Source organism: Notolepis coatsorum (assembly GCF_963971535.1).
Source record: "Notolepis coatsorum genome assembly, chromosome: 16".
NCBI lineage: Eukaryota > Metazoa > Chordata > Actinopteri > Aulopiformes > Paralepididae > Notolepis > Notolepis coatsorum.
In genome coordinates this window covers 25,499,490-25,527,223 of record NC_140180.1, presented here as the reverse complement: position 1 = coordinate 25,527,223, position 27,734 = coordinate 25,499,490, and the positions used below count along the sequence as shown (strand labels likewise).

The 27,734-nt window shown below is 44.9% G+C and overlaps 1 protein-coding gene across 1 annotated transcript in view; it reads right to left on the bottom strand.

Annotated features, from left to right (window-relative positions):
• slc43a3b (solute carrier family 43 member 3b) overlaps positions 1–19,096 on the bottom strand; it is a 28,008-nt gene extending 8,912 nt beyond the window's left edge. Inside the window, exons 1-7 of the mRNA XM_084331997.1 lie at positions 18,934–19,096; positions 17,814–18,115; positions 13,990–14,119; positions 9,001–9,047; positions 7,322–7,398; positions 2,701–2,793; positions 2,214–2,353 (exon numbers count right to left, since the gene is read on the bottom strand). Of these exons, the coding sequence (XP_084188123.1) occupies positions 2,214–2,353; positions 2,701–2,793; positions 7,322–7,398; positions 9,001–9,047; positions 13,990–14,119; positions 17,814–17,994 (668 nt within the window). The 5' untranslated portion in view covers positions 17,995–18,115; positions 18,934–19,096. The remainder of the gene's footprint in view (positions 1–2,213; positions 2,354–2,700; positions 2,794–7,321; positions 7,399–9,000; positions 9,048–13,989; positions 14,120–17,813; positions 18,116–18,933) is intronic.
• Between the last annotated feature and the right edge of the window lie 8,638 nt (positions 19,097–27,734).

Genomic DNA, 27,734 nt, shown 5'->3' with positions numbered 1-27,734 from the left:
TGGAGGGATTTCTGACCATCAATTCTCGAGTGGTCAAACATTTTAAAATCTTGCACCAAATCTGTGTGACAAATTAACCCAAAAATCGCTGTAACAATGAGACACGATTGACCATGGGGAACGGCCATCATACACTTCCATCATAATATTCTAAGTCCTTATACACTCTAAACCATAGGTGTCAAACTCACGGCCCGCGGGCCAAATCCGGCCCGCCACGTCATTTGATGTGGCCCCCCAAGAGCTCAGATAAAAAAATTTTTTTTGTACATTAATATTGGGTTAAAAAATAGCAGTGTTAAAATAATTGTGGGTTAATGCGTTAATAAAGCTTTAACTTTGACAGCTTTAGTTATTACACATTCTTACACATACATGTATGTTGAACATCTGAGGTAACAAAGGAAAAAAGCCAAAAGCACTTACTCCTCAGACATTCTTTGACAATTTTACAGCCCAAAATACAAAAAAGATCCAGGCGGAATAGGTAACAAAGGGTTGAAGAAATATTGTCTGAACTGTCAGATGCAAGCTGGCTGTGTGACATAACCGAGCATCTCGCTCAATTGAATAAGAAGCTGTAGGGATGCAAACAAGTCCCACCCAAAACTTGACCAATATAGTTGTGAACTGAGACAACCCTTATTTTGTTATTTTTGAGTACAGTTACACTTGTGTGTTCATGCAGACACATAATAGCAATTTCATTACGAATTGAAAATGGGGGACCCTGATGTAAACAAGTCGAAAGTGTTTCTCTGGTCTGCATCCCCTTAACAATTGTGTGTATTGAGCTGTACTGTACCCATTCTGCAATCTGTTAATTAACGTTAATTAAACTATCTTCCATTAGTTGGATGTATGGCCTCTGCAAGGTTGTGTGCAGCCATTTGTTTTTGTAACATCTGCTACATCTGTCCCACGTGTTCTTTGCAGCTCACACTTGTTAGTTCTGCCCCTCTTGACTGTGACAAAAAGGTTTTGAACAAACTTAATGTCATAGCTTGTATTTGATGATATTCTTCTTTGTTATTTACTTGAATGGTTTGATCATTGATTGGTGGAGTAATATGGGGTTCTGATAAACTAAAATTATTTGTTAAAATAACATAAGCTAACATATATTTTTATATTTATGCAAATGAATATGCAATATGTATAACTTGAATAAGTAATAAATACAGAAACACCATGTTTAACAATATGTAAATGTGTAGCTACATTTATTTTATATTACATTAACATTTATACGGTCTTTGGCCCTTTGAGGGCAACCATAATGCTGATGTGGCCCTCTGTGAAAATGAGTTTGACACCCCTGCTCTAAACGTTCAACATTTGAATAGGCTCCTAACCAAAACACAATGTTTATTATAGATTTATGACTAGAAGAACTTGACAGACAGCTGCATCTCAAATTAATCTTCAGGTTCCCAGCTTTCAGGTGATGTCACCACTACTGTTGAACTTTTACCTCACCCTAAAGATCCACCCCCCCCTCCCAAACATACAAAAATGGGTCTATGGTGGGTCTCTAAAGGTTAATAAAGGTGTTTTCCTCTTTATAGCACATTGTGCTCACTCTTTTCAACCCGAAGTAGAATGACAGAGACTACACATGTGCCCTCCTACAGCATGTCAACCTGAAAACCTGCCCTCCAGTCTTTCATACTTTTGAGAAGAGCAAATAGAAGGAGACTCATTATAACGTTGTGTTGTGACTAGTTGCTGACTAGTTGCTGTAACTAGTCACTAGCGTCACAAATCACCTCGATTGCCATCTTATCATTATACTATACTTTACTTACTCATAGTATATATTCAGATTCTAAGTGTTATTGACCATATTTATTGTAACGTATAATATAACTGAACTGCATACAGACCCTCATCTGCACCTTTGATTACACTGCTTACTTGCTCATATGCTTATATTCAGAGTTAATTATATTATTTACACTGCTTATTTATATCTTTACTATAATTGTATTGCCTATATTTATGTCTTCTACTATTACCCTGCCCATATCTGTACCTCCCCTTTCCCCTCCCCATGCTGCCATCTTATCTTATACCAATGGTTAAAACTCACCATAGATCTTTGACCAATTAGAAAAGAAATATCCTCTCACATGCAGATGTAAACACGCTTGATAAGCAATGTGTGTGTGTGTGTGTGTTTGTGCACGTGTTTGCAAGGGGAGTCATCTTACCCGTACGTATAGCCCTCAGGCAGGGGGTATGGGATCCTGTCTTTGGGGAGCAGCATGAAGGTCCTGACCAGGTGAATGCCTCCGCAGGCAGCCAGGAAGAGGAAGGAGGCACACAGAGAAACTCCCGACTCAAACAACAGCTGCAGAGGGACATCATCATCATCATCATCATCATCATCACGCTCATCTTCATCATCAGTAGATTTTCGGGGTAAGACTACTAAAAACAGGGTTCCTGCTGGTTTCAACAAGTTAAATGTAAGACTTTTTAAGACCACTTTGAATATACTTTAATATCTATTTCACGACCATACTGGCAAAAGAAGTATGAAGGAAAATGACACGATACATGAAGTTGTATAGAAGTAACTTCCTAATCTGATACATTTTTAACATCAAAATAACATTATTATTATTATTATTATATTTTTTTACTTTTTAAGGCCGAAAAGTCTGATTACTAAATGTAAGACTGGGTGGGCGTTACCTTGATGACGAGGAAGAGCGCTGAGGAGGAGTCGAAGGCTCCGTTGTAGAGGGTGATGATGGTGGAGCGGTGACAACCAAACAGGTTCCCCACCTACAAGATAAACACATATAAAACCAAACAGGTTCCCCACATGAGAAACACATATAAAACCAAACAGGTTCCCCACATGAGAAACACATATAAAACCAAACAGGTTCCCCACCTACAAGATAAACACATATAAAACCAAACAGGTTCCCCACCTACAAGATAAACACATATAAAACCAAACAGGTTCCCCACATGAGAAACACATATAAAACCAAACAGGTTCCCCACCTACAGGAGAAACACATATACAGTAGAACTAAACAGGTTCCCCACCTACAGGAGAAACACATATACAGTAGAACTAAACAGGTTCCCCAAATACAGGAGAAACACATATACAGTAGAACTAAACAGGTTCCCCAAATACAGGAGAAACACATATAGAACCAAACAGGTTCCACAACTACAGGATAAATATACTGTATAGAAAGCCTGATGATTATATGTTACTGTTGTGGTCATATTGTGTTTATGCTCTGAGAAAGGAGCTTTGTCTCCTAAACACAATATTGTTGTTTCTCAATAGATTCTTGCAAATCAAGTTGTGGTGGTGCTGTTCCCAGTCCTATGCTTTACTATTGGGACAGTATGATATTTTACAATAGAAAACATTGTATCAGCCTGAAAGGTCTCTTGACATAAGTCTGCGTAAAACTGTGAATGAAACCAAAACAATTTAGCTTTGCCTGTTTCCCAAAGACTGTAAGTATTTGACAGTAAATTAAAGAATTTTATTCTGCCTTTGTTGTTTAAAGCGTCTATGAGTGAATCCTCACCCATTGGAAATTGACTGAGAAACACCTTATTTGTTGTAATAGGACTGCAGGCCTTATAGTGCCCCATTGTTCAAAGACATGAGAACATTATTAAAATGTATCTTCTACAACCAGAACAGACTGGATCTCAAGGACGTTTTGACTGGGTGAGGTTGAACTCAAGTAACGCAACACATGACAAACGCCACCGCCTTTTGGGGTGAACCGCCATTACCTCATCACTTTTAACTCATTGACTGCGGGGCCCCGCTCTAGCACTGCCACGCTTTAAAAGATAGGACTGCATCACCTTGTTTGTAGAGCTATAACTATATTCTATATTATAGCTATGCATACAATACTATGGCCCATTTGACATCACCTATCTATCGTTCAATATGTGAAAAGGAATAAATGTTTCCATCCATACGTTCCCGTGTTATACCGTGGTGAATATAAGTATGGTTTTAGAGCGGTCTAGGGTAATTCCCGAAATGCTGAGTTATAGCCGTATACGTCAATTCCACTATAGACGTTGTCGTTTCTTGCCTGTACACGCTATTATTCCGAAATCAAATCTATATCATAGGTATTATGTTCCATCATGAATGCATGAAAGGGGGGGGGCGGGGGGCGTTTCTGATAATTTGATTGTCAGTAACGGCATTCGTATTGAACACTAAAAACGCTTATCAGCCCGATCGTATAAAAACATTGCAGGATCAAGCAAACATTTACGTCAAATCGTCCTTAACTGTGATCGGGAGTATTCCAAAATAATATTCGGTAACACTTTATAATAACACTCAGTTATAAGACATTTATAAGGTATTTGTAGATAATGAACTAATCATGAACAAACCATTTATATACATTCGTAAATGATTGTTAAATCATTTATAACTATATTTGTATAACATTTACAAATGATTTATAACTCATTATCAACATTGTTTGTACTTGATTTGTTCATCATTAAATAATGTTATTTAACGAAAAAGGTGTTTAGCCTGCTAATGTATAACGTGTAGCTCCATTCAAACTGACGAGAACAAACGTGAACTTTCAAGTCTCACGCGACTCCCTCTACATACTCCTGGGTCCTAGTGTTCCCCACGTTACATGTATATATGGTGTGTCAAAAGAGACTGTAATGAATAGAAATATAGAATAAAAGAAATAACAATCAAATAACGAGTATACTCGTTGTTGGCGTTCAACGATTGGCGCCCAATAATGAGTAAACTCGTAGTTGGCGGGGAATGAGTTAGTAACCAGTCACCTAGCAGTACATATCGAAAGTGAAACTAGGAGTGTTCATCTATACAATCTGATGTCACTCACGATTCATCATTCCTTCTGCATTCCTCCTGTTATCCTGTTGGATCACAGGCCTGTAAACCTAATTTTACTTGTGTGACTAGAATAAAACTCATCTTTTGGTATATTCTGGAATCTGACTTCGTCTCAATAATTATATAATTATACTTAACCACCTGTTGTGTTATCTTCTACCCTTTGTCCTAACTGTTGCAGCAATCAACGAACACGCTTTTAGAGGTACTTTCAAGACACACATATTTTTGCCCACCAGGAACACTTCAGCCATTCCATGGCACAAGAAAACACACACGTACACAAAAATACCACAACATCCCTACTCTGTCTTTGTGTTACCATAACACATGATCACGAGCGTGGCCCAAAGCCAGGCCTACAGTCAATGTACGTCAGCTGAGTTTCTCAGTACTGACTCCTACTGCATGTACATAGTGTTACCTTTGTCTTTGTTAGTTACAGCCCTGCGTGCATTTTTATCTGTGGGAAACCAGGAGATCAGGAATATAAAAGACTTCATGCTTCAGCCAAATTCCACATGGTACCACTATTCTGTAGTGTCCTTAAAGAGACAGTACGATGATCATAATTCAGTCAGAAAGAGCTTATTGTGGAATGTTACATGTAGTTAGCTGTGGAACTTTTTCAGCTTCAGATGTTTCAGCTTCAGATGTACAGTATCATTTGATTTGTTATAACTGTTTTAGTGGGCCCCCTCTGAGCACAGCCAACTACTAGGTATGTTGAGGGGGAGTGGCCTTCTGTTTATTGAAAGGAGTTAGTATCATAAAATACTGTAACGATCTCCGTTATTGACGAGTCTGACAACTCACTGACTCAGGGGGGTTAGTTCTCACATTAATGGTTTATTGCAGTTCTCTGGTTACAGCATACAAACTGGGTTCATCACCTCTCGTTGTTCCCAACTAACTGCACCTGACCTACTAACGTCCCCCTGTTGTACGTCAGCCCCTGCACTCCAGCCTCTGTCACGGTCACCCTGCGGCTTGCGCGACCAATAGTGTCGCTGCCAGCCCGAGATGGCGGAGTGCTGAGTGACAGCTCGGCTGACCAATGACCCCCGACTCAGGGTCGCTACAATACATTAGTATCAAAACATATTAAGTTTTCAAATGTAAACAAATTCATGAGACCAGTGTGATCGGTTGTTATGGGAGATTAACATTGGCTAAACTGTGCTAGCAGGTGATAAATAAATTGTCACAATTGCTGTGGATGTTTTTGAACAATTAAAATTAACTCAAGTGAACAAACTAGTTTTATTATTCAGTTGTGGACTAGCTAGCTGATAATCCTTTGACTGACTACTGACTGATAGGCGAATCAAGGTAACCGAGTAGATGGTGCAATCTTTTCAGGAACTAGATCTATCTGAAATGGTTTGATTGATGATAACAAGGAGGATAGTTTCTCCACTACACTATAACAGGTTGGGTAACTTTACATTGACATGCCTTCTGTTAAAATCTTTCTGTTGCCCTTGAGTATTGTGTTTCTCAATAGTGGGTTGACAGTAGTGAGCAGAGTAGTAACATGCATATCCACGAGGCCAGTTCCGGCCTGGGCAGAATACATTCAGTAGTGGTACTGTAGACGTAGGTCTGCACTGGGCCGTGTCCACAGCCAGCTTTTTATGAGCTGCCAGCTCCTTTCTGTCATTCATTTCTATGCTAAAGACGCGACAGGCGCGCTCCTTTTCCCAGCGCCACGGCTCGCGTTTTAGCGTTCTTGGGCGGAGCGCTCCCAGCGCATAAAGTTGAAAATAGTTCAACTTTTGGAGAGGAGCGCCACTCATCAAGGTCACTTTTTCAAAAACGAGCGAGTGGCGGAGCTGCGGGAGTCGCGAGACTAAAGCAGATTGAGGTCCGGAGTTCTGGAAACGCTCTGAGCATGCATATTTTTGATTTTCAAAGCGGTCCGCCTTGAAAAAAAACGCTATCTGTCGACACGGCCCCTTATTGCTGTTTTACGAGTGCCATCTTCAGTGCACATAATGTGTGTGTAACCAGGCATGCAGTGGTGGTCAAACGCGGTTAAACGCCGTTTAGGCTAGTGGCCTGAGGCAGAAGTGCGCGCATCCTATTATTATGCAAAGTCTAGGTGATAAGTGCCGGCCGGGGTATACGGCGCAACGACACAACAATGACTTGTCGCGCCGTATACCCCGGCCGGCACTTATCACCTAGACCGTGTGTGTGTGTGTGTGTGTGTGTGTGTGTGTGTGTGGAGTGTTGGGCGTGTGTTATGTGACAAAAGACCGCCCGTCTCGTCCCCAGCTCCGCCTCATGAAAGAGGAGAGAGACATGTATGCGCGTGCAGTGCCGTGCACGCGTGCGCGGGAGCGCGCGTGCACGTGGCGTTTGGCCTTGGCCCATATTACGACTGCACCACTGTGTGTAACTGTACTACTGTACCTGCATGTTGGTGACCAGGAGCAAAATCCCTCCCACCGCGATGAATGACAGAGCAGGGAAGAGGAGGATGGACAAAGCTGGTGAGTAGAAGAGAGAAATGTATTGAAACACCTCAAAACTTAACGTAAGGCTGATGTTACACAGACATATCTAACTGTAAAGGAAGGAAACTCTGTGTGCGTGTCTGTGGTGTGCATATCGAGAACCGTTCATTTGATAGACTTAGATCCTCGCCGGGTGTATTACAGAGGACCCAGGGGAGTGCAGTGTCGGATTTAGTGCCATTTGGCCAGATGGTGGCGCTATAACACCAACGTTTATGTTTTGGCCTGTAACTTTAGAACTGAAACTGCCAGAAACAAAATTCCTGGCTCTACAGGTAGATCATTCTATGGGTCCAGGCAAATCTATCCATTTAAGGAAAACAGATTTTGCATACCATTTGGCCAGATGGTGGCGCTATAACAACACACTTTATTCATATCTCGAGAACCGTTCATCCGATCGACTCACACTTGGCAGGTCTATTGCTGAGGACCCAAGGGAGTACAATGTCTAATTTGGTGTCATTTGGCCAGATGGTGGCGCTATAATAACAAACTATACGTATCACACGTTCCTGGCGGGCACACGCTCCATATGGCTGCAAGCAGCACTTCCGGGGGCCAAGCAATCGGCCATTTCCAAACAACCAAGTTTTGAATGGCCACTAAACTAGTTATGTAATTGTGGATGTCCTGATCAAGCGTTCTTGCTCCCAATCAGTCATTTAATATTGAGTACCCGCCAATATTAAGTACAGATCCGATATTTGGGTTTTCCTAGATAAGACAGCTGCACAGTGCATATTTTGTTTTGTTTTATTTATTTATTTTAAACCAATTTTACCCATTTTTACCATCCAAAAGGGATTTGGCTTAATGTGATCACTGCAGGTATAGACATAGCCTGAATGTTTCGAGTCCAGCCAGGTTATTTACCTGTTAGGAATGACAACTATGTGAGCACGCATGGGCATGTTCACGCCGCCCAGACTGAAGCTGTCTCTCACTAATCTAATCACTAATCTCACCTAATTTTAACTTTCCATTAACGAGGACAGCTCTGCTTCGAGTTGTAGCCTACCTACTTGATTATCTGTTGTAACTTCTTGAGCCTTTGGCAGACGATCCCCTCATATAACAGGCGAGAATGAACGCATGTACGTTCAGTACTTCTCCACTCTGTCTCTCCTTTACTCCGTGTGTGTGTGTGTGTGTGTGTGTGTGTGTGTGTGTGTGTGCGTGTGTGCGTGTGTGTGTGTATGTGTGTGTGTATATATAGCATCATCCTTCATTTCCCTGTGTCCTCTGTCTGTGTTTGTGTTGGCACTTAACCCACGGTGGCTTGGACTTTGCCACAATAACATACTATACCAATAAATTGTAACAGGGCAGTTACGCTAATTCTTTCTGCAAGCCAAATAAAAACTTGCTGGTTGTCAATCATCAGAATTGTAGTTGTTTTCACTCTATTTCTGACTCTATTTCTATTTTTGGAGGAATGACATTAACATGAAAGTAACAAATACATTTGACAAAATTAAAGTTACAAACCAAATTGATAGGAGACTGTAATATTATGGCTCAAGTACTGTGACACATGGACTGTAGAGTAGAAAGAGTGTGGCTGGTTTTTACCTGCACTTGAGAACGCCACTAACAAGGCTCCCATGGTGTACAGAGAACTGCAGGGAAAAGGAGATTACACATCATGTTATCTCACGTTGGCATACAGTGCAATCAGCCAAGCAACACCAACTGTTAGTGCAGGAACAAATGTACAGGCATTTGTAAATATATGTTTTAAAACAATGGTTTTTGAATTGCTTGTTTTAACTTATTTTCTACATATGACATTTATAAAATCAGTTTGAATATTATAAAGATTATCGCAAAGGGGTACCACTACCTACTACCTAGATTTGTAAGCAAAGGATTCTGCACAGTGCAAGAGACTGTCAAGTAGTCAATATTGCCATTTAATTTAATTGCACAGCCCTATTGTACTGTATATCACCACACATTCTCATATCAGTTTGATATGACCTTTAGCCTACATTGAACATCATCTTCCTGGCCATTAGATCAGGTGCTCAGCATCACCTCCTCATCTCATCTCCTGATCACCTCCTCACCTCATTTCCTCATTACCTCCTCACCTCATCTCCTGATCCCCTCCTCACCTCATCCCCTCCTCACCTCATCCCCTCCTCACCTCATCTCCTCCTCACCTCATCTCCTCCTCACCTCCTCACCTCCTCACCTCCTCACCTCTCTCCTCAAAGCCTTCTGTTTGTTTTTAATTTCCCCTCTACCCTGATGACTTTGGAATCTGACGAACGGGCTCAGGGCCAAACAGTTTGTTATTGTAGATTAGGAAGTCTTGGCATAATACATAAAATTGCTCTCTCTACCGCACGGCCCATCCTCCTATTACAGTTCAAACTGACCTTTTAAAAATGCTAAACATTCCACACTCAGCCCAAGCCACACACACACACACACACACACACACACACACACACACACACACACACACACACACACACACACACACACACACACACACATCTGGACTTTATCTCGAACACTTTCCCATCAACTATTTGGGGCGGTTTGTTTGTGTGTGCCTAGTGCGTGTGTGATGTTTGTGAAGGATCCGGTTCTTTTGAACGGCTCTTTGGTACGAACGAGGGGAACCGAGTCATACTTGGTGGGAGCCGTTACATTTATTTTTATTCCAAAAACTGCAACATTGTATCATTCACTTCACTTGCGCTCTCTCAATTCAAGCGCAAAAAATACAGTTTCTCAAGTATGATTCATTTACAGTCTCATTTCCCCTTCTGCCTTCTATAACGCGTTTTTTGTTTTGTTTTTTTTACTGTAAGAACGAATCATGTAAGTTTTCGGGTACTTAATTCAACTCCCAATTATGGAATCTAAAACATGGTTCTTTGTATACCGAGTACATTCCATTGACCAGTTAAACTTATTCCAACGAATTTCAAGTACATTGGCCAATAAAAATTATTTCATTTTTCTTCGTAACCCTTTCATTATCACACTACAGAAGGTAACCTTTTACTACCACACTACAGATTTGGTATAATATACACTTCATCAATAATATCACTATGTACATTATCTACAGCCCACCCTGGTATAATATACACTCCATCAATAATATCACTATTTACAGTATCTACAGCCCACCCTGGTATAATATACACTCCATCAATAATAGCACTATGTACCTCTCAACGTTATTGTATATGAGAGCTTGCTCTCAATATGTGGGACTAAGTACAAATATACAATGTGCCATACAAAACCTTAGTCTACCCTGGTACGAATAAACAGATGGAACAGATTATCAACCAATGTAAATGAGTGAATGATATACGAGTCCCTGTGCAAAGTGCACCAGAGTCCGCTCCGGGTTTCCAGAGTCCAGTTGCCAGGCAGCACCAGCAACCGCTGTGTGACCTCCATGGTTTCTATGGAAACCTCAGTGGCATGGCGGTAACCATCCTCCTGACCTTTTGTTCCTTCATGTTATCTCTGTTTTCTCTCTCTCTCTCTCTCTCTCTCTCACTCTCTCTGCTTCTCTTATTCATCTGTCACACGTGCACAGGTATATTATACATACGGCACATCCATATTAAGCATGCACACACATGCACACTAACAAACACACACATACGAACATATACATGCAAAGATACGCATACCCGTAAACACACACGCGCGCGCATTCACACACACACACACACACACACACACACACACACACACACACACACACACACACACACACACACACACACACACACACACACACACACAGCATTTCCTTTCCTCTCTCCATGACTCCTCCTGTGACTAGACATCTGTTATTATGAGCAGACAGACATGAGAACCCCTAGAAGGAAATACCAAGGAAGTGCCTGGAGAGAAAGTGTTACAGGAAAGAGAGAGAGGGAGAGAGAGTGAGAGTGAGAGTGAGAGTGAGAGTGAGAGTGAGAGTGAGAGTGAGAGTGAGAGAGAGAGAGAGAGAGAGAGAGAGAGAGAGAATACAAAAAGGTTGTAGCAGTAACAGTAGTAGTAGTAGTAGTAGTAGTAGTAGTAGTAGTAGTAGTAACAGTAGTAGTAGTAGTAGTAACAGAGTCTATATAATGAAGAAACAGAGCAGTTCTGAATGGGGAAATCCGTAACACTAAAGATGGCTGCAACAATGAAACTACTTGCTACAAAACAAACATATTCAGAGAAAATAAGAGTATTAGATACAGAGGACTCCCCATTCAAAGAGATAGGAGTCTAGTCTTGTTAGTTCCCATTATGAAGATGGAGGCAGAGTGAACCAACTTCTCTTTGGTAGTAGTAGTAGTAGTAGTAGTAGTAGTAGTAGTAGTCTTGGTTCACAGAAAGACAGTAGTAGCATTAGTAGACTTTTCTCACACAAAGGGAGTAGCAGTAAATTAGTAGTAAAATAGTAGTAAAAAAGAATCTAACCTTACCGTCATGCACTTGTCCTAATAAACTAACCTACACTGTAGCGCTCAACACCTTGATGAACATTGTTACTCAGCTGATAGAGTTGTGCCCTTCCTGATGACTTGTCGTACAGAACTTGTAAGTCACTTTGGATAAAAGCGTCAGCTAAATGACTAAATTTAAATGTAGTAGTAGAAGTATAGTAGTCCACCCCCCATCCCCCCCACCCCAACCAAAAATAAAAAACATTAGTGGTCAGCGAGAAAGGGAGTGAATGGAGAGCCTACTGTTGGACATGGTGGTATAGGAGGTGGACAGAGGCCCCTCTGTCCGTAGCTAAACTATGTTTAGTTTAGTAATAGCAGTTGGCCACTGTACAGCGCGCACTGCTGTGATGCTCAATTCACAGTCTAATGGCCGTGAAATAGCATCAACTCTTGTCATTCTGCTTCATTACTGGGCTCTTCCTACTGGAAATCATACAGGGGAAAAAAACTGGTTCCAGGAAGAGTGAATCTAGGACTTTATGAAACAATATGACATTTTCAGCCTTTGACAGTGTCCTACTTTGGATTTTTCACATGTCTATGATCCTAAGTTCTAAAAACAAGAGTATGGTATAAACTATTGCAGAGCTAGCTATAGAAGGAGGGAGGGATGGAAGGAAGGAAGGAAGGAAGGAAGGAAAGAGAGTTTCTTTTCTTTTTCTGCAGAATTCTGTGCCTCTGAGGGTTTATGAGTGAGAAGCTTGGTTTGGTCTTATATGATCAATACAAGAAGAGAGGAGTCATGGATCGAGTTTCGCTGATAGGATAGTGTACTTAGATTATCGTACTTAGGTTAGGAAGTGGAGGACTGTGTATTCTCTGGTTGGTCTTGAAAGATGACTTGGTGTACGGTCGAACATACATTGAGTGTGGTTTCTATACTCAGTTTATATACTGAGTATATACTCAGTATGTACTGGTTTATATACTCCTATCAGTCTTAGCTGATAATCGGAGGTAACAATAACAAGCTCACGTGGGAATCTGGCTGTAAAAGAGAAGGGTAGGCTAATGACCTATGTAAGTGTGTGCATAATGGCACAGTGGAATGTGGTGGATCCTGGTCATTGATGGTGAATCCCTCCTCCTGGAACGGCTGCTTAAGCTGCTTAAGAACATGTTGATCAATGTTCAGAACATGAACATGACTGAGTACTCGCAGATGTAAATGAAGCATGAAGTGTTATGTTATTAAGTATTAGTTAATTACTTAAATAGCTTTAAATCCATCCATCCATCCATCCATCCATCCATCCATCCATCTATCAATCTATCCATTAATGCATCCATCCATCAATCCATCCATTCATTCATTCATTCATCCATCCATCCATCCATCCATCCTTCCATCCAATTCAGAACTGAGAACACTACTATAGAATAAATATACCCTCATTTGGGTATACAAAATAAACCAGACATTCTGTGGGTCCTCCCATTCATTGTCAATGGAGCAACTCCTGATTTTTATACCCGATGGCATCAGAAGTTCTCTGGTTTCTGGCTTTGGGAGAGAGTCGCTCATAATATTGATTGAACTGTCTTAGTTATATATATGTGAAATCTTAATTTGTATGCTGTTCCCCTTGGCTTGGCTTGGGTTGGCTGTAACTATAACTTCACAACCATCCACCCTCACTCCCTCCCTCCCTCCCTCCCTCCCTTCCTGAGAAGAATAGAAGTGCAACTCCTGGCTGCATGGCCCCCGAGATAAAGAGACGACCGTTTTCCACTCGCTGCAAACTAAAAGTTTTCTTTTTACTGTAAGAACGAATCATGTACGTTTTCGGGGACTTAATTCAGAGATGCGTCTTGTCACTTACTATAGGCCTATATTCTTTGATTCAAACTTTGGTGGACGCTTACTGTAATATCACACTCATGTTGGATATCACATGTACATTTGAACGATTTGAGGCTTTGTTTCCAGGGGCTTTAAGTATCTAAGTTTGCATCTGATCCAGATCTTATCCTATCATTATCCTAGTGAATATTTAGTGGATAAACATGGGGGGGGGGAATTATGAGCTTTTAAGTAAAGAAAATAACATTCATTGGATGTATTTGCTCTCAGACTCACACGCCCAGCAGGCGAGCCACGGTGGTGCCAAAATGGTCAAACAGGAAGCCATTAGGTAGAGTCAGGAAGTTGTTCATGAAGGAAGCGATGGTGAAGACCAGTGAGAACTGCTCATCCTGACCACTGCAGTCTGTGAGGGAGAGAGAGAGAGAGAGAGAGAGAGAGAGAGAGAGAGAGAGAGAGAGAGAGAGAGAGAGAGAGAGAGTAGGGGTTAGGAGGAGGATGATAGGTATTAGGGTATGTTCATTGAGGCGATGATAAAGATCAGACAACTCATCATGCTCACTCCTCCTGACCAATGTTGTCATAAAGAAAGAGCACATGGTGTGTGTGTGTGTGTGTGTGTGTGTGTGTGTGTGTGTGTGTGTGTGTGTGTGTGTGTGTGTGTGGTGTGTGTGTGCAAATACACCGGATATTGTTTTTGTTGACACCAGAAGTAGAAGTAGGCTGTGCCTTTGATCTGTACATGGACCAGGCCTTCCGGGACAAGTATATCAAATACCTTACCAACCACTGCTCAATGTGATGGCCGACCTTGGGTACAGGTGTAGATACAGTGTACTTGTATTCGGAAGTCTTGGCCATGTATACAAATGCACCATGACCGGTCTGAGAATTGCTGCAATGTCTAAAAGAAAAGCCAAACAAATTGCCAAATATTGCTTAGCCACGTGGAGAAGGAGGTGCTGTGTACCCTTAAGTGTTCAGTGCTGCTTGGCCCCGACATTTGATTCCCTGTTTATGTAATATAATTTGTGGAACCAAATAAAGTGTGTGTGTGTGTGTCTGCATGCGTTCACGCGTGAGCGCACATGCATGCAGTCTGAGTTTCAATAATCATTTGAGCTTTGAAAATATCCAGGGAGACATGAGAAATGCAGTCAAATGCAAAACATTCCAGCGCTATCTCTTTGACTCCGCTCTGTGGTTATGTATGTAGTGTTTTTCCCACACTTCCTACGGTTATTCGTGGTGGGGTCAGGTCAAGACAGCCAAGGGACAGGGGGTCGAGTGGTGGAGAGAGAGGAGAGTGAGCAACACAATAATACGTCTGTTGGCGGTAGACCCGTCTGATAGGTTGGTAGGCTGCCACAAACAATGTATGGGAACCGCTGATACAGTATGTGCATGTGGGAGGAGCATGGGTGCAGGGGCGGTCCCGATCCACGTCTCTGATGCGTTTGTAAACTTGCTGTTAGTGGCTTGAAAATCAAGGAAAAGGTCCAAAATCAACCTACAGGATTCTGGTCAGTCTCTGCTGTAATGGGTAGACTGAGGCAGAGATGAAGCTCCTTAGTATCCTTAGTACTTAGAAATGTGTGTGTGTCTGTACGTACGTGTGTAAGCAAGTGCATCGCATTCAAATTCAGATATTTTTATAAGCTTTTTAAATTCATTCAGGAAAACGTGAGGTTTTCCCGGCACGATCTATACATACTATATAATACAAGGTATACGCTTTTTACATGGTGTCATGTCTTAATACGACACTTTTGGCTCTGGGTCCGTTCGGAGGAGAAGAAAAGACTGGATACAAGTGGTTGTGGAGCAATGGTCCAAAAAGTGATAGTTCGTTTTATTGGCAAACAGCAGCAAGGCAATTTTCCAAAGCAGTACACAGGCTATCAAAGTCTCTCTGACACACACAGTTCGGTTTCCTGTCGAGTGTGTTCTAATGTCGAGACAGTTCGGTATATAAACATTTTCTCGACCCCCGTATCTACTAGAGTCGACTGGTCAATATAGCATAATTACAATACATTTCTTTGATAACAAAGGCTGACTTTCGTCCTAGACATTTACATGGTAATTCACTCATTCTGTCTGTATGGAGGGTGATCCTGTCCCACCAGTCTATGAGTACTCAATCAGTTTAGTTGTGTGTGTGTGTGTGTGTGTGTGTGTGTGTGTGTGTGTGTGTGTGTGTGTGTGTGTGTGTCTGTGCCCAATTAATTTGCATTGGCTCTGATGAAGGGAAGCTGACCAGTTTAGCCTGTTCAGAGGTTTGATCTTACTTATAGAAATGAATATGTGCCCCGGAACTTCCTTTTTCTTTTATTTACAAATAAGGGCAGCTCTGAAGGCTCATGGCGTTCCATGGGACGCTCCACTAGAACGTTACCGATTTCACAAATTATTTTATGACAAAGAGACATCGAGAGGCTTCGTTTCTGACTTTTATCGCCATTTACTTATGTCCTCATATAAGGACCTCCCCCTTGATACGATTTGGAGAAAGGATGTCCCGGAGTTGGATGTAGATTTTGATTGCGATGCAGTCTGGGAGAATGTCCGGCTATCCTCACGCAACCCAGATCACCAACAGATTCATCAACATTTTGTTCACAGGACTTATCTGACCCCGGCCTAGACGATTGAATCTAATGGGTCTCAGACCTGACTCTCGATGTACCTTATGTCCAAACGGTGCCACAGGTCAGGAACATTTATACATATGTACTGGGAATGCCCTCCTGTTGAGCTCTTTTGGGAAAATGTTACCTCTCAGCTTTCAGATATTTTCTCTTTGACCATACCTGTTTCTCCTTCTGTATTGCTACTGAATGACGTTTCTCAATTACTGACCTCTACACATGTGAAAAGACTGATTCTAGCCGGCCTCACAGCCGCCAAAAAATGTATTGCCTCACGATGGATACACCCAGACAAACTCTGCCCGAAGGTATGGATTCTTACTTATCTCGATGTGATATAGGGGTAAATTAGTCTAACATTGCGATCTGGGTGGCTGCTGCTGCAAAGCTAAAAGAGCGCATTACTATATTTTGTATGTAACCCATGTTAAGGTCCTGGGGTGGGTGGGGGAGAGAGCGATTGTGTCTTGTTTCATGTAAAAATAAAATAAAAAATGTGGGCAAAAAAAATACAAATAAATTACAAATATACCACAATGGTAAAAGATATTCTACACAATCTACAGTGTAAGTAGCAGCAGTGTGTGCGTGTGCTTGTGTGGTGTGTAAGTCACTTAAGGTGCTTTTGTGTGTATGCTCATGTGATAGTTTAGACTTTAGAGTCTATTCGTCAGTAGTCTGTTTGCCTGGTGGAAGTATACTGTTCGGTGTTCTTTTGGATGTAGACCTGAGACTGCGGTACCGTCTGCCAGATGGCATGAGCTCAAACACTTTGTGGTTTGAGTGTCTGGGATCTTTCAGCATCCTTGTGTGCCTTGCTGACGCACTGCTCAGTGAATATACTGTCTATGGTGGGTAGCTTGCATCCGCATATACCATTTCTACATACTGGGGTCCTTAAACAGTCTTGGAATTGCATAAATTGGGTCAGTGGTAAGTAACACTGTCCTGCTGGACACACCTTTCACTTGTGTCTGTTGTAAATTCGCAGAGTAAATTTTACTCAAACTGAGTCCATTTGAGCCCAAGTGAGTAACATTTTACTCAGTTTGAGTAAAATGTACTCAGTTTGAGTAAAATGTACTCAGCGAAATTTACTGTGTAGTATTCTCTTGACGTGTCGTGCACCCTTACCCAACCTTATTATACATACAGGATACAATGGTGAGTATTATAACTATCCCCGGTGATAAATCTAACGGCTGAATGATAAACAGAGTCTAAGGGCTTAAGAGTGGAAGCCGCTGCATGTCTATCACATCTCCGTAGTCCAACACAGGTAGGAACACTGCTTCAACAACACTTCAACAACACTGCTCTCTTTCTGCTAATCATAGGGAAGCTGCAATTTACTGGCGAGAACGCCCACATGATAAATGCACTTGTTACATTGCAAAACACAGGCACCTTAACCTGAAGTTCAGGGTACGAGATTAAACAAACACTGACCTAAGACCTGCGTCCCGTTGACTCCAGTGGTGTTGACACAGAGCGAGCTGAAGTAGTCCTCGGTCTTGAGGACGAAGACCAACGAGGCCCATCCGAACACAGCTCCGGCAAAACACAGGCACTCCACCAGCCCCGTGACCAGAGTGAGCCAGCGCCGTGCCCTGCCGTCGCACGCCAGCATGGTCTCTCACTCACACACTAGTTGACAGACGCCTACTATATGGAACGGTACTACTACTGTGTGTATAAACGTTGCAGACAGAGGCTGTTGTCTCCCCACCTTGACCTGGGAAAATATCTGTCTGTGAGGGGGGGAGAGAAAGAGAGAGAGAGAGAAAGAGATAGAAAGAGAGAGAAAGAGAAAGAGAAAGAGAGAGAGAGAGAGAGAGAGAGAGAGAGAGAGTGAGAGAGAGAGAGAGAGAGAGAGAAAAAGACAACATTTATCAGAGAAAAGCACCATAGGAACCCACTCTAAAGCCCTAACAAAAACTATTGCAAAGAAAAGTTGAGTATCAGACGTAAGAGTTTAATATGCAGTGAACGCCACAGTAAAGCCACTGTAACTACATAATGAAAACAGTGTACCTCACCTGTCCTACACATGTCTCACCTTTGTGGCAAATCAGACCTTTATTATTTTTTTTCATTATTCATATTTAATCTTGCTCTTCCTGTACCTCCCCTGAATTTCCCCAAGGGGATTAATAAAGGGACATCTCATCTTCTTATCTTATAGAAACATATTGAGCAAAATATGCCCAGTTTGAATCCAGGCCATTCAGCCAGTTGTGATCTCTTCTAATGAAGAGATGTTCATGTAGACCTATTTACAGTTGGAAATTCAAACCCAAGCACTTGGGAATGTCAACATAAGAAGCATCTGAAAACCTCTACTGTCTTTAACTATGAATGTACACAACACTCCACCTTACCATCTTTACATCACATTTGAAAAGGCATTTATCTGTCTTACATGCTTCTTCGCTTGAAGGATTCAAATAATGAACCTTGAATCGAGATGACTTGTCAATTATGATACTGATTTGAATAACTGCATACACTGGTAGGCTGCTCAAAACATGCAGATTCAAAAACATATAAAGAATAAGCGCTAACAAACCTCTCTCTTCAGTAAAACCGATGTGTGTGTGTCTCTTCGGTAAACAAAAAATAAAAATGGCCTGTCCTTTTAGTTACAACATCCACTCACTGCCTGAACACCACACAGCCTCTCTCCACCCTGTCATACTCACAGCTCAGCTCTCCCCAACCACTGTCACAAACTCCTCCTCTCTCTCTTTGTCGCCCTGCCTCACTCTCTCTCCTCCTTTATATAGGCCTTTCCTTCCTGTTTATCCCACAGTCCCCACCCCCTCTGTGCTCCGTCTTCCTCCCCTCTCAGTCTTTCCACTCAACAGCAGAGAAAACCCCACCTCCTCGCGAGAGGCAGAACAGAGCTTTTGAATCAATAGAGGCACCAACTCCTATTCAAATGCAGGGAGCGCCATTTGTCAGCAGGGCTGTGACGACACATTTTCAGATTCAATATGAATTTCCAACACACACACACACACACACACACACACACACACACACACACACACACACACACACACACACACACACACACACACACACACACACACACACGCACACACACACACACACACACACCCACACACACACACACACATCTTGGTTTGTCTCAGAAACATACAACTGTGTGTGTGTGTGTGTGTGTGTGTGTGTGTGTGTGTGTGTGTGTGTGTGTGTGTGTGTGTGTGTGTGTGTGTGTGTGTGTGTGTGTGTTTGTGCATAACGTTCCCTTCCTCCAACCCCTACCACTCTATGCTGATAGGATTCAGGCTAGTTTAACACTTTCACTTACCACACTACAAAGGGTTAACGTGTACACTACCACACTACAGAAGGTTAACCGTCTGTAGTGTGGTAGTGAAAGGGTTAAACGACAAACAGGGGAGCAATGAGATAGGAGAGAACAAGTGAAGGAGAATTGTCGATACTGTGAGGATTCGCCTGTCCCTGGACCTTTTTCCCTGTCTACTCTCCTCAACAGCCCCCACCCTTGCGAGGACTTTTCCCTGTCTCCTACTCTTCACCAGCCCCCACCCTTGCAAGGACTTTTCCCTGTCTCCTACTCTTCACCAGCCCCCACCCTTGCGAGGACTTTTCCCTGTCTCCTATGTAACCTCGGGTTCAGATTCATAACTAGCGTAGGAACATAAATAGTTAATGTTAGTAGGTAAGAACTTTCTAGACAGTAAAACATTCTAGGCCCAGACTCCCCAAAACCCCATAGGATTGTGATAATGTAGTCCTGGGATAATATGCACAGGGACGTGCATTAGGATAGAAGGGGAGAATGTAACCCCGGGTTCAGATTCATAATTATCGATTACATAAATAGTTCCTGTTTATCTCTGGCTACCACTTCCTGTTTTACCATGAGGTCCCACTTCCTGTATATAGGGTATGATGTCATGATTTGAAGGTTCTGGAACCTTTGTGATGTCATCCTATGATGTCATATAGAACGTTCCGGAACATCTTGGTTTCCTATATATAGAGCCAGCTCTCAAGCAGCCAGTCTCTTTCTCATCAACCACTGGACCCGCAACATCACCCAGACGGACCGGACTAACCAACCGACTGGAAGCCGCACCTGGGTACAGTGCAATACGTTGGAGAGAAATCATCAGTTTACCTTCCGCGACTACAGGAGATCCTGACTACCACCTATAGGCGGGGGGGCATAGCGGCCACCGCCCTCGATCAGCAACTGCTAAGCCAATTCATCAGAGGCTGCAGGGACACCGCCATGCTAACCGAGCTGCAGCTAGTACAGAGAAGGAACAACCCGCCTACCTTTACCGAACTCCTCCTGTTAATCCGCATCGTAGAAGACCAGCGCTCTTCCAAAGCATACCGCCTGAGACAGAGCCTGAATGTTTTGAGGCCAAGGGTATCAAGTAACGCCCAGGGCAGCTGGACCCAAAGGGAAGAGGAATACGCTCCAAAGTCGAGTCCGGACACCATCTCCGAAGTCCAAAGTTTAAAGGCGCTAGTTGCAGACCTACAGAAACAGGTCCGGGGAGTGAAGGACAACCAGGACAGACAAGCAAGGCCAGTTTCCAAGCAAGAAGCCCAGGCATCAGTTAAACCGACGACTAACCAAGGTACTCACAAGGCCCAAAAGTCGGAGACTCAAAGCCCAAAGCCCTACACAAGCCATAGACCCAGACCCTGGTATTGTTTCAGCTGTGGAGAAGATGGACACATGCGACACCAATGCGAGAGCGAGCCGAACCCCCCTCTGGTGGACTTGAAACATAAAGTACTAGCTGAAAAACAGCAGGTCTGGGACCTGAATTTAAACTAAAGACAGTTGCTGCAGAGGGACGAGCAGGAACTGGGGTACGAGAGAGATGTCCCAGACGGCAGTGGCGCGCCTCGGCCACTTATGCCAAAGTGGCGGCCATACCTAAAGGACTGGTTGGAGCTAAATGCACTGCCCACGTAATCCTGGAAGGTAAAGAATGCGGCTGCTTACTCGATACAGGCTCCCAAGTAACAACGATCCCGAATTCCTTCTATCAAGAGAACATGTCTCACCTACCCCTTTACTCCTTATACGACCTGCTGGAAGTGGAAGGAGCCAATGGGCAGGAGATCCCCTACCTCGGCTACGTCGAAACTACAATCACGTTTCCACGGAGCATGTTCGGTGTAGACATCGACATCGCCACCCTAGCGCTGATTGTGCCTGATATGAGCGCTACCCTGTCCACAGTGCTGGTAGGCACAAACGCCCTAGACAGCCTGTACCAGCAGTGCGCAGATACCCCATCTAAGAAATACCAATCCCGGCCCTACGGCTACCAGGTAGTTTTGCGAACCCTTGAGGCCAGACATAAACAGTCTGCGGAGTCCAGCCTGGGCGAAGTGAAACTACATAGCCGAGACCCTGAAACTATCGCTCCAGGGCAGACCAAAGTCCTCGAGGGAGTAGTGAGTTGCAGAGCAACCCACGCAGGAAGATGGGTGATGATAGAGTCCCCAAGGTCAACGGCCTTGCCAGGGGGAATCTTGGTATCAGGTGGCTTAGCAGAGCTACCACGAAAACTGCCACATTGTATACCAGTCCTCCTTAAGAACGAGTCCAACCACGATATTACCCTGTCCCCGAGAGTTGTGATAGCCGAGATACATGCAGTCATGAGTGTCCGGCCGCTCAAGACACTTGACGCAGACCTAGCGACAGGCCCTAACCAAACATCAAAGCTCAAGTTTGACTTTGGAGACTCTCCAGTACCGCAAGATTGGAAAGAGAAGATAACGGAACGGCTGAACTCCATGCAAGAAGTTTTCGCCCACCACGATCTCGACTTCGGATGCACTGACAAGATAAAGCATCACATAAAGCTCAATGACAAGACACCATTCAAACAACGGGCGAGACCTATACACCCGCAAGATATAGAAGCTGTGCGCGCCCACATTCAACAGCTCCTCGACACTGGAGTCATCCGAGAATCTGAATCACCATTCTCGTCGCCAATTGTAGTCGTCAGGAAGAAGAACGGCGATGTCAGGCTATGCATCGACTACAGGAAACTGAACCTCCAAACAGTAAAGGACTCATACGCCCTGCCCAACCTGGAGGATTCCTTTTCAGCACTGACTGGGTCCAAATGGTTCTCAGTGCTGGATCTCAAATCTGGTTATTACCAGATCGAAATGGAAGAAAAGGACAAGCACAAGACAGCATTTGTCTGCCCACTGGGGTTCTTTGAGTTCAATAGGGGTTCATTCAGACGTCTCTGAGGTTATCATCGGTAACTCTATATTAGTTTATCAGGGAAGGCAAATACCTTATTAGGTGAATTGGCCCGTTAAACTCTTTAAACCAGGAAGTGATTCGGCGATAATCGAGGTCTATTATGACATCACCACAACCGGTGTAGAAGGTTCTATATTCTAGAATGTTCTATGTTCTAGAAGGTTCTATTATAACATCATACAATGGCAGAATATCTGTATCCATATATCCAGTTAAATCAATTCAAATACAAAATACAATATCAAAATAACATAAGATGAACGGGATCGCCTCCCTTAAAAGTCCTTGTAGTCTCGTTCAGTTCAATCCTACCGGACTAGTGGTGTAGCAATAGTTGAGCACTAGGTGAGCCTCATGGGTAATCACATCAGGCTGCCATTAGTCTTATCAAATGTTCCGGGGTTGGCTCGCCATCGGGTATCTATCCAGCCGAGCACGCTTGGTGAGGGGTGGTCTGGACTGCTCCGGGGTGCTGGTGGAGATTTGCGGCTTCCAGTCGGTTGGTTAGTCCGGTCCGTCTGGGTGATGTTGCGGGTCCAGTGGTTGATGAGAAAGAGACTGGCTGCTTGAGAGCTGGCTGAATATATAGGAAACCAAGATGTTCCGGAACGTTCTATATGACATCATAGGATGACATCACAAAGGTTCCAGAACCTTCAAATCATGACATCATACCCTATATACAGGAAGTGGGACCTCATGGTAAAACAGGAAGTGGTAGCCAGAGATAAACAGGAACTATTTATGTAATCGATAATTATGAATCTGAACCCGGGGTTACATTCTCCCCTTCTATCCTAATGCACGTCCCTGTGCATATTATCCCAGGACTACATTATCACAATCCTATGGGGTTTTGGGGAGTCTGGGCCTAGAATGTTTTACTGTCTAGAAAGTTCTTACCTACTAACATTAACTATTTATGTTCCTACGCTAGTTATGAATCTGAACCCGAGGTTACACCTACTCTTCACCAGCCCCCACCTTTGGACATTCTTGTTCCCCTACCTTCACGCACCTGTTGGGAGTTTGCGATCAGCTCGGGAGAGTACTTAGGTTGCAGACTCCCCTCCAGTCCTTGTCGGGTCGTTCTGTGTTCTGTACGCTGGTTCTGTACGTTACCATCTACTGCCGTTTCCTGGAGTGGGACATCGTCTTCGCTCTCTAGACTTCCATGGGAGGATCCCTTTGATCTCACTCCAGACGTCGTGCCATCTTGTTGCTACCATCACCTGCCGCGTCTCCGGCGTGAGACGACGTGCCAGCCATCACCACCTGTCGCCGTGCGCCTGGAGTGGGACACCGCCTTCGCTCTCTAATTCTCTACGGGAGGACTCCAGTGTTCCCACTCCAGACGTCAACCCGGCTCGCCATCGCTCCCTATTCCACGGGGGGATGGCGTGTTCTCCCTCGGACCCCGGCTCGCCATCGCTCCCTATTCCACGGGGGGATGGCGTGTTCTCCCTCGGACCCCGGCTCGCCATCGCTCCCTATTCCACGGGGGGAGGGCGAGTTCTCCCTCGGACCCTGGCTCGCCATCGCTCCCTATTCCACGGGGGGATGGCGTGTTCTCGCCCCGGTCCCCTGGGACCCCCTTTGTTCTGCACTGCCCGTCTGCAGCATCCGAGGAGGAGGAGGAGGATTCCTTTCTGAGCAGCAGAGCCCTACTCGGTGTAGGGACGGAAGAGGATCCCCGTGCCCGGCCTCCGCCGTCGGGCCCCGGTCCCCGTGCCCGGCCTCCGCCGTCGGGCCCCTGTGCCCGGCCTCCGCCGTTGGTTTCCTGTCCCCGTCCCCAGCCCCTCTCTCCGGGCCTCTGTCCCTGTCTCCAGCCCGCCTCTCCGGGCCTCTGTCCCTGTCCCCCTCTCCAGTGCCCCTAGTCCCTTAGCCGTTTCGCCCGTTAAAGGCACAGTGTGCCTTTTTGTGTTCATTGACGTTTTTGTGTTTTACCCCTTAAAGGCTGAGTGCCGTTTTTTGTTATATAATAAATATTTCCCTGTTTTGGCTTACTCTCATACCTGTCTTGTGTTGTGCTATTGGGGTCGGTTTCAAACCACAACAGTACGACCCGACCAGTCGACGACCCCAGCCAGCACAGACAGTGTATATGAGACAGCCCTTGTTAGCTCCCCTGTTAGCTCCCCTGTTAACCTCTTTAGTTCCCCTGTTAGCTCCCCTGTTAGCCTCGTTAGCTCCCCTGTTAGCTCACCTGTTAGCCCCCCTGTTAGCCTCGTTAGCTCCCCTGATAGCTACCCTGTTCCCCACAGCTAGGACTGTCCTTTCAGCTAGCTTGTTCTCCTCTGCTAGTCCAGCCGTCTGCTAGCTTAGCCCCTGCAGCTAACCGGCTTCCTCAGCTAGTCCAGCCTGTCTGCTAGCTTAGCCCCTGCAGCTAACCGGCTTCCTCAGCTAGTCCAGCCTGTCTGCTAGCTTAGCCCCTGCAGCTAACCGGCTTCCTCAGCTAGTCCAGACGTCTGCTAGCTTAGCCCCTGCAGCTAACCGGCTTCCTCAGCTAGTCCAGCCGTCTGCTAGCTTAGCCCCTGCAGCTAACCCCATGTGTTCTCATGCTAGTCCAGCCCTGTCTGCTAGCCTAGCTCCGGCAGCTAGCGCAGCCTCTATGCTAATGTGCATTACAGCTAGCATAGGCCCTGTAGCTAGCAATGCCCTGGCAGCTACCCTGTCCCTCTGCTAGCCCCACTTTAGGTGTAGCTTCCCCTGCTAGCATGGCCCATTTTTTGTTGTTGTTTGGTTGCTCTGTCATGTCCCCTGCCCCGCTGTCTGATTTTTGGGTCACCCGGTGGCTCCCGTGGAGGGGGAGGTACTGTGAGGATTCGCCTGTCCCTGGACCTTTTTCCCTGTCTACTCTCCTCAACAGCCCCCACCCTTGCGAGGACTTTTCCCTGTCTCCTACTCTTCACCAGCCCCCACCCTTGCGAGGACTTTTCCCTGTCTCCTACTCTTCACCAGCCCCCACCCTTGCGAGGACTTTTCCCTGTCTCTTACTCTTCACCAGCCCCCACCCTTGCGAGGACTTTTCCCTGTCTCCTACTCTTCACCAGCCCCCACCTTTGGACATTCTTGTTCCCCTACCTTCACGCACCTGTTGGGAGTTTGCGATCAGCTCGGGAGAGTACTTAGGTTGCAGACTCCCCTCCAGTCCTTGTCGGGTCGTTCTGTGTTCTGTACGCTGGTTCTGTACGTTACCATCTACTGCCGTTTCCTGGAGTGGGACATCGTCTTCGCTCTCTAGACTTCCACGGGAGGATCCCTTTGTTCTCACTCCAGACGTCGTGCCATCTTGTTGCTACCATCACCTGCTGCGTCTCCGGCGTGAGAAGACGTGCCAGCCATCACCACCTGTCGCCGTGTCCCTGGAGTGGGACACCGCCTTCGCTCTCTAATTCTCTACGGGAGGACTCCAGTGTTCCCACTCCAGACGTCAACCCGGCTCACCATCGCTCCCTATTCCACGGGGGGATGGCGTGTTCTCCCTCGGACCCCGGCTCGCCATCGCTCCCTATTCCACGGGGGGATGGCGTGTTCTCCCTCGGACCCCGGCTCGCCATCGCTCCCTATTCCACGGGGGGATGGCGAGTTCTCCCTCGGACCCCGTCTCGCCATCGCTCCCTATTCCACGGGGGGATGGCGTGTTCTCGCCCCTGTCCCCTGGGACCCCCTTTGTTCTGCGCTGCCCGTCTGCAGCATCCGAGGAGGAGGAGGAGGATTCCTTTCTGAGCAGCAGAGCCCTACTCGGTGTAGGGACAGAAAAGGATCCCCGTGCCCGGCCTCCGCCGTCGGGCCCCGGTCCCCGTGCCCGGCCTCTGCCGTCGGGCCCCTGTGGCCGGCCTCCGCCGTTGGTTTCCTGTCCCCGTCCCCAGCCCCTCTCTCCGGGCCTCTGTCCCTGTCTCCAGCCCGCCTCTCCGGGCCTCTGTCCCTGTCCCCCTCTCCAGTGCCCCTAGTCCCTTAGCCGTTTCGCCCGTTAAAGGCACAGTGCGCCTTTTTGTGTTCATTGACGTTTTTGTGTTTTACCCCTTAAAGGCTGAGTGCCGTTTTTTGTTATATAATAAATATTGCCCTGTTTTGGCTTACTCTCATACCTGTCTTGTGTTGTGCTATTGGGGTCGGTTTCAAACCACAACAGATACGGTTTTAAATTTCAATACACGGCAAAGAACGTAATTTTCTAATTTTCGATTGTGTAATATTAAGATTACCCCTATATGTTAGTACAGTATATGCAAATAGAAACATCTCGCATCTCGCACCACCCGCATTTCATTGTATACTTGTATGCCGTGACAAATAAAACTCTTGACTTGACTTGACTTGACTCGCCACGTCATTTGGCTGGTGAGATGGCTGAACATTTTTGCAAATGTTATGGAAATATAACAGTGTTTGTCTGGCAGCCTGGATCCAGTCCCCTGAATCATGCACTTCTGCCCTTTTCCAAAGTCTGTTATTCTGTGATTCAATTCAACCCCTTAATCACCTGAACTGAACCATATTATTATAGCAATTTTGAAAAAGCGGCACAAGTAGGTGATTCAGGGGGGCTGGATCCATGCTAGCGGTTTGGTGCATGCATGGGGACTCAAAAGGCTGATGTGTTGCCATGGCAACGACATCATTCCATTGTCACTGCACTGTCCGGACCTCAAACTATCCTAATTTCCATGACTATGGAAGCCATCAAGTGTACAAAATTTAATTACCGTGATACAATAGGAGGCCCTTTCTATTCTTTCACGTTCTGTTGAGAAAATAATCCTGTTCCAAAAACCAAAGACAGCAGCAGCCAACCCAGGCACACCTCACATCATAGCCATAACGACACACACACTAATAATAACTAGCTAACTGTTTGAGGACTGTTTGCGGACGACTCAGCCCTGCTGGTCTCTGACAAGAACAAGTTACAGGTTGAAAAAACCCTCAGCTCAGAACTAGGCAAAATCTGCATATGGCTCGCTGATAACAAACTATCATTACACATGGGCAAAACAGAGTCCATTCTTTTCGGTTCAAATAACAAACTCAGCAAGACCGACGGCTTCTCAGTTACA